The sequence below is a fragment of the Saccoglossus kowalevskii genome, chromosome 12 (genome assembly GCF_978046115.1).
Source record: "Saccoglossus kowalevskii chromosome 12, keSacKowa6.1, whole genome shotgun sequence".
Classification (NCBI taxonomy): domain Eukaryota; kingdom Metazoa; phylum Hemichordata; class Enteropneusta; family Harrimaniidae; genus Saccoglossus; species Saccoglossus kowalevskii.
In genome coordinates, this window is record NC_140652.1 from 18,321,379 (window position 1) to 18,329,534 (window position 8,156).

Below are 8,156 nucleotides of genomic sequence, written 5' to 3' on the forward strand. Positions count from 1 at the left end.
TTTATTTTGTACTCACAGTATTTTATATATTTTGTTTATGATTTTACAAATTTTTTGTCAATGCAAGATACTTTATAGTGAGTATCATTCCCACTATCTACCCCTGGTGTCTAATGCTTTGTAGTGAATGTCATTAAAATATCCATTGATATGTACATTAGATATGTCTGTCTAATTTTAATAGACAAATTTAATCACCAGGTAATTCCTGAGAAGGGGACGAAAAGCAAAACCTCAGTTTTCATATGCTAATCTAAAAATAACAACTGTGTTAAAAGCTTTGATGTGTTCATACACAGTATAGACCAATTATGCAAATGTACTGTATTGTAACTGGGCACTATAGAATACCCCCTTGTGGTGTTTATACTATTGATTTTTTTTAGTTTTAAAAATGAAAGTACATGTAGCATTTTTTATTTATAACCAATGAATTATTATATTGTTAGTTTCTTATTTATAATTGTGAACTTTTTGAGATTATTTTCAAATAAATCATAATTTATGAAACAGAACTTTATCAATAAGGTCACTTAAATATGGTAATCTCCTGGCATTCATAATGCCATCAGGTGAAGCATGTTTATATTTATAAATACATGTATTTATATACCCAAGTGTTCGGCACAAGCAAAAATGGTGTGATTTAATTTTTTTTTACACACATTTTGTTCATAAATTTCATTTTACCAAATTACAATTTTTGTAACTATAATACAGGTATGAATGAAATAATTTCCTGAGTTGAACTAATGTACTACGTAAAATACACAAAGGCAGAATTAGGGGTTCTAGGTTACCATGCACCCAATAGATTACTAATGTCTGTATAAGGGATACGAGGAGTTCTGTGGATTCCATCTCGACATTGCAATTCCAGTTATCAAGAGTATGTAGTTTCCCCGTATAGATTTTAGTATCCCAGCTTCCGTTGATTGATCAAGAATTTGATCAACAACAAAGGCGAATGGATAATACTAGCCTATGACATCAATTGTATCGACCAGCTCTACAAGTAATATCCTGTTATTTCTGATAAATATTTTCAAGACAATTATAACAGCAAGTTATTTTATTTTATTGGAATTAATTTATACATTAGGAATAATTCTTGAAATTCAGTGAACACACTAATATGTTGAATACTACATGTACTCTGGCATAATTTTAATATTCTTTAAACAAATTTATTTACCCTGTTCTAATAGCTATAACCCAGACAGTCTATGCAGTGTTTCATTCACTGAGGCCTAGCTACGATGCTAGTATTATAACCACAGATTTGATTGGATGAATGAATTGATACCATCATTATCTAAGTGGATTTATATGCTTTGTGTGTGGGTGATGTTTGCACGAATGGTTAATGAGATATTACTAGCATTGTACCTAGGCATTAGTGGAGTACATGGTATGGAATGCTGTATATAGTCTAGGCAATTGTACTTCCAATTTGCATAAATTAAGCACCAATCTTCGTTAAGTGCATATTCAACAACAGATATACAATAGACCATTTTCCGTTCACTGCGAGAATCACGCGTGAAATCGAACGTAAAAACAGGACAAACAAAGGTCATAGCGTCGTAGTGGCGTCAAACATCGCGTGAGATTTGACAAACGCGCAAGTATTTTGGGGAACATTTCCATGTCAATAATGTGCTGTTCACATTTGATGATGGGCAATTTCGATTAAGTGAGGATATTCGAATGCAATATTCCTCTGTCGAAGATCGGCCGGTCGATGTGCGCTACGAAATAAAGAAATTAGAGTTCAAAATCAAATCGTTCGAATTTTGCGGCAGACGTTCGCTGCGCGTCTTTCATGCATCTCGCGAGATCTCGCAGTTGTACGGAAAATCACCTATTTGCAAGAATCCTATATCAAACACTGCTACGGTCCTTGAGTGATTACAGGTTGTGTACAATCTGAATATCTTTGGTTTTAAAAATGTTATTTATTGACACAGATTACATATATCTGTACTTGGCATTGTTTTATTAGTAAGCTCAATGTTTTCCAAACTACCAGGCAGCCCCGGGAGTCAACTTAATGTGTTATAACAACAATTCTAGAGCATGAAGAGTTTCAATCTTTGAATATATCCGATACAAACAAAAAGTGACTATAAAGACATGATTGAAATTTAATTTTAAATCGACAAAAAATAATAAAAATAAGTTAGCATTTCAGTTAAAATAAATAAAATATGCAAATAAAAAAAAATAGAACCCATAAATACTGGTAGTCTACAAAAAAGTTGTCCACACTCCAAGTCGAAATGTTGATTTGCTCTAGACTATTAGTATTGAACACGCTTATAAGTGTGGATAACAGAAGTGTGTCGATAGTTGAAATAAGTCAGATTTTAATGACCCAGCATACAAGAAATTCATTTCTTTTTGGGATTATGTACACTTCATTCTAAATGAGCAAATATGGTAATTGCTAAGAAGGGTACATGTACATGAGTGACAATTTTTACCCTTCTGTGAATCGCGTCACAGAAATACAGACTGTTAGGTTTTCCGATGATTATTACAATCACAACCTGTATATCATTTATTTCAAAACGACTAATAAAAATGCAGAGTAAGAAAAATGTCGTCTGGAACAGGAACGCGGTAAATAAACAGAAATTGAACTGCACGCGAGCAGAAAATAAACAAACACTGATTGGTCAATGCCGACCACATGCAGACGTAGATTGACCCTTATTAACATAATTTATGCATTTCACTTGGATATCGGCAGTCTCACTGCAACATTGAATATAACAATAATAACTTTGAAATTAATAACAATATTAATGTTCGCGACACCTTCCAAAAGGAATACCACACTATGCATGTTTGCTGTACTCTAGTTAATACTGCTGTACAAGGTACACTGGTCATCACACGATAACAAATTATACAAATAAAGTAAAAAATACACTTGGTGTAAATGCAAAATAATTATTTTAGTAGCGAACAATGGAAAAACATCAAATTATTAAATAGAAAACAACGTAGAAAAGATGCAAAACATTTGAAAAAAATAAATGAAAATGTAAAGTAACCATGGTAAATGGTAAAACATTAACACCATCTTTGTAGTTTATTTTTTCCCTAATTGTAATTAACATACAAGTGGCAAGTTTGCCCGTGATAACACTGTAGTACATTCACAAGAAAGTTATTTAATTGTTAAACTATATAGTATCTCTTTACAATTGTAATTCAGCATAAATATCACTTCATTTGCATAAATATTACTTCATTTGCATAAATATTATCTAGTGCTCTATGTATCAAATGTAAATTATCGCATTCAATCTATCAGTAGAATATATGATTTTATATGACAGGACACCATAGCAACCATACTTTATGAAAATTATAGTTATAACCACATTACCCGTATGAAGACAGTCACTCTCCCGGGCAGTCTTATAACCTGAAACTAGAGAGCCACAGAGAGCCACAACTAGAGCACTCCCTGGCGACGACTACCTAGTATAGTGATAAAAGACTCGTAATCTCTGAAGGAGAATTGATGTTGGTATGCGTGAATCAAAGGGCAGTGAGCTACTTTATGATTGGTTAAGCCAGAGTTCCATTTACATGCAAATGTTGGTAGACACTCACCATGGTGTCTCCATAGTGTTAGTGACGAAAACTCTGATTTTCAAATGAGCAAAAAGACAATATTGTGTTATTAAACAATTATTACTGTAAACCGATTTAATTTTGAGACATATTTTTGCAGATTTTGTGAGTCAATTGCAAAATTTTGTAGAAGCCCTGTTTTTCATACAAAGCTGCACACACATTACATTAAGTGTGATGCATCATGGGAAAATAATTATGCATTTAGGGCCTCTGTGAGTTTTCACCGATTTATCAACTTAATTTAAAAAGAGACTGTGACAGTAAAAAAATTAAAGCACTGTGGCAGTACGGCACAGATGTTTGTATCCTGGGAAGAACACTGGCAACACAATCTTGCGGTTTCCTTGACCTTTGAAATAAAAGAGTTATACTCAAAAGTAACAATAGGAACAGAAAAAAAAAAACATTGCAGATATTTTCCTTACCCATAAAACATACATTCCCACTGGTTTTAAAAGCCGACAAGGAGCTATCAGCATCACTGCACTGCAGAATTCAGTAACAAATGGCATCAAATAAAAATATCAGTTAACTGTATAATATTGCTTGGGCGAATACGATACAAAGAAATGTCATCGAAAACTAGTCCATGCGGCATCCGTGCACTGCGAACTTTATTGACTAAATCCCATCCTGCAGTAATATCACCGTTCAAACCAGTGAACTCCCCTCGGATAATGTAAGTAAAAATGCCAGTGCGACTGAAGCGTTTATAAATCCCTAAATTGTGCATTCCCAAATCATGTCCAGCTCTGTGGTCTATGAATCTTAACACTGACCACTCCTGCCATCTCTCTTCAATGTTTTTCAGAGCAATTTCTTCTGAAGCCTGGAAAAAGATAAATGTTTTACCATTACTTTCGTAATTGATGAACATATATACAACTACTCATTTTAATAAACTGTTGTAGGTCTTGATCAAAAATACTGAAAAATATGAAAAACATTTTATTTTGACAATGTATTTTAGTCAGTGACTTGTATTGTCACAGAGGTATGCATGGCACTTGCACATTACAGTGAAAGGCACACTATTTCCATTCACCAGAGTCAGCAGAATACAAGTTTGTAAAAAGTGGGGATAGTTGGGTATATATACTTAAATGAAAGTTTCCTTCAATGTAAATAATAAATCAGGAAAGCCAATAATGACATTCTAGTCATAGTTGGGAACTGTACTCTGGCCTAAAAATCTATAAAAAATTAAATAAAGGCGGTTCAAGCCAAAATCAAATTTTTTACCAATGAGCATGCTTTGCATATATGAAATGCATTATGGGAGAGATCTCTAAATTTTGTTAAATGAAGAAATAATTTTAGACAGCAGTGTAAAATTGCAAATTTTGACTATTTTCCATTGCATTTCAGACTTTCTTTTTGTTTTTTTGGTATTTATAGCATTAACCTATAATGATATAATCAAGAAGAAGATGAGATATACTGTTTAATTTGGCCTAAACTTACATAAACTACAAAATTTGAATTATATGTTTACATTGTTTCTTTGACATTAAGTATATGTTTTTATTCTAAAAATTTGGATACAGGAATTGCTTGACATGTTTGTTCAACGTCATGTTACACCTTCAAGCATATTGCCGTTTCCTCACTTGATCACAAAATCAGCTCAAATATTATTAGTAAAACATAATCATCATTATCACTTATGCCAAATGGATTTACTGTAAAATACTTTCAGCTGGAATTAATTTTTTCTGAAAAGACTTTTTGGGGATTTGTATGGGGTTTATTTTGATGAGTTTGTTTGATGAATTGAATGTAAAATATACGACAAAACTGGAAATCTTATTTTCACTAAATCATCCCTTCAGCAAAAATAGCCAAAATAAATTCTGAGTGTTAATAAATTAATTTACAGTAACCTCACTCTTTTTTTTATTGTATTCTGTTTCACAAGATGTTTTTTTTAATCCAAATATTATATGTATGTAATTAAATGCATTATTTAATAAATGTAATACATTGCACATTTCACCTTCTTGTTGTGGTATTTAATTATAATACAAACAAAATTAGGCTTATTTTTTTTCAATTTTCCTTGGCTTAAACTTACCCTGTATGATGCTATGATAAAGACTGACTTGTCACTCTGAGGTATAGTTGGAGCAAATTGTACACCGTGTATTGTTGACAACTCCCGATACTCTCCTGAAACCAAACAAGTACCTGTTACAAACTTGTATTAATCAACATTTAAAAATGGATATTCATTCCTGTGAAAATGTAAACTATCAAAAACTAGTTTCCTAAATAACTGGGAGCACATTGGGATCATAGTGATTAACTTTGGCAAAAGTATTGTCAGTGAATTAATGGTTGTTGTGACATCACAGAGTGCATGTTTGAAGTGCATGTAAACATTGCTTCGAGACCCATATCAATCACAACACGGTGAGGTCACAAGACAATAACATGTGCTGAAAATGCAACAGTTCATGGGTATACACTCATTAAACAACGACAGATGATGGCTATCTGTCGCATATACAGGTGAAGACTGCCTTCAGCTTTAACTTGAACTTCAAAGACAACTGCTTGCATTATTGATCTAAAATTGTTCCAATTGTTGGATTTTCATGAAAATATTAACCTTTGTGAAATTCTTGTCCTACGTTGTATGCCCCATGCAGCATATTACCCCAGTCTGGTGTTGATAGAGGAGGGTCTTCAGTACTGTTATAACCACGGCGACTAAACTCGTGGTAAGTAATAATTTTATATTTACCTGCAGTAAACAATAAAAAGAGTTCATTCCATAGTATATATACTAGGTATATTTAAATTATGTTCACGTTAAGGTAACGGCATATCACATAAACATTAAAGCGAGGAAGTCGTCACCTGCGCATGCACCAGATGGCCATAACAATCAAAAGTATTGTTTTCATCACAAACCAATGAATTACATGTATAAATCTTGCGAATACATCTCTGCAAAATCAAATCCACTGAAATTAAACTTGATGCTTATTTCTTGTGCACTTGTTTAAAGCGAGGGAGTCGTCACCTGTGCATGCGTCAGATGGTCATAGCGTCTCATTGTTTACAAACAAGCGTCTACCCATGAGCCTTTGCGTTTTCAGCATGTGTTGTTATCATCGCTTGGGACTCAATTCCCACGCACGCTCAAGTGACGACCCTCTCGCTTTAAGTGTGCCGCACAAGTGGTTTGTGTACCACAACCATCACATGACCAAGATTTAACTAATTAGTAAGCCTTAAACGATGTTGACAGTTTCCGAATTACTGACAGACATGATGTAATTCTATTTTTGCATGCATAACCTACCAAGCAATGGGCGAGGATAAGACAGAAATATAAAGTCAAAATGAACAATAGAAGTGCAGCCCTAATGATTTAAAAATCCCACAATGCAATGCCCTAAAAATGGTGAAATTAATAAAAAGACTATGCCATTGCACTGAGATTGTTATAAAAATATTTATAAATAAAGAAGCTCTGTGAATGTTGAGTTGCTTGATTTCATTTGAACCTTGTTGGCACTAACTTAAGTCCCAAAGTAAATAACACACGAAATTGCCAATTGCATGTCTGGTTGTCCCTGACAACAATATAAAAACTCGCTGCCCATCAGGACAACCAAAAAAATATTTACAGAAATCGCACTATTCAATAGTTCAGTATCTATCATTGTTGAAAATAACGTGTTTTTTTTCAACATTTTCAAGTTGTTTGAAAACCCAGATCCTTGCATAACTTTCCATAAGTTAACCAATATTACTCTGGTTTTAGTTTGTGAATTGCTCAGGTTTATTTTTTTTTTATTTCGCTTTCTTGCAGTTCTCAAAGTTCTGCAAGTCTTGATATTATTCCAGCCATGTAGTGATGTGAAATTTTCTTCCTGGCGAAAGTTAAAACTCGCAACCTGTTTAGTGATCTGTATTATACCACAGGCGCCTGTGTATAATATACCAGAACAAGCATGGGTCAACTGACCAATATTTCATTTCACTCTTACCTTTCGAATCCAGATTTTCGTGAAGCTGGGCGGACAAAATATCGTTGGAGTATTTAAAAACAACGGAACACATGGCCTTCCACTCGTCAGCAAATGTCTTGAATCCAGGAGTCGGTGGGCATTTTTTAAAAAAATTAAAAATGATAAAAGGACTATTCTGTAACGAAGCCGACCGGCACAGCGCCGCCATTTTGCATCCAGCAAAACACTACTGACGTCACAGGGGTCATTGACCGGAGGATCTGACAATTGGGTTATGAAACTACGAGTACATGTATTCTCACAGACGGACCGGAACAGGAAGTCAGTAGAAGACAAAAGATTTTTTCGTTAGCTTGGGGGAAATTTGGTTAGCTTGAGGGAAAACAGAGGTGTTAATCCGAAAATTCATTGTCTTTTCCTGTTTGTGATTGGTCCTGGCAACGTTTGGGGGATCGTGATGTAGCTCCGACTGTGAGAATGTCTCAACATAGACCTTAAAAACAAGTCTTTTAAGGTATA

At 33.9% G+C, this 8,156-nt stretch overlaps 1 protein-coding gene across 1 annotated transcript; it reads right to left on the reverse strand.

The window, feature by feature from the left end:
• Positions 1 to 1,054: 1,054 nt before the first annotated feature.
• Positions 1,055 to 7,851, reverse strand: LOC102803632 (uncharacterized). Its single transcript, XM_006812488.3, has 4 exons — positions 7,656 to 7,851; positions 6,266 to 6,400; positions 5,729 to 5,823; positions 1,055 to 4,483 (listed from the first exon to the last, which is right to left on the reverse strand). Exons 1-4 carry the CDS (start codon positions 7,843 to 7,845, stop codon positions 4,166 to 4,168), a joined length of 738 nt encoding a protein of 245 aa, XP_006812551.1. The 5' UTR covers positions 7,846 to 7,851; the 3' UTR covers positions 1,055 to 4,165.
• Between the last annotated feature and the right edge of the window lie 305 nt (positions 7,852 to 8,156).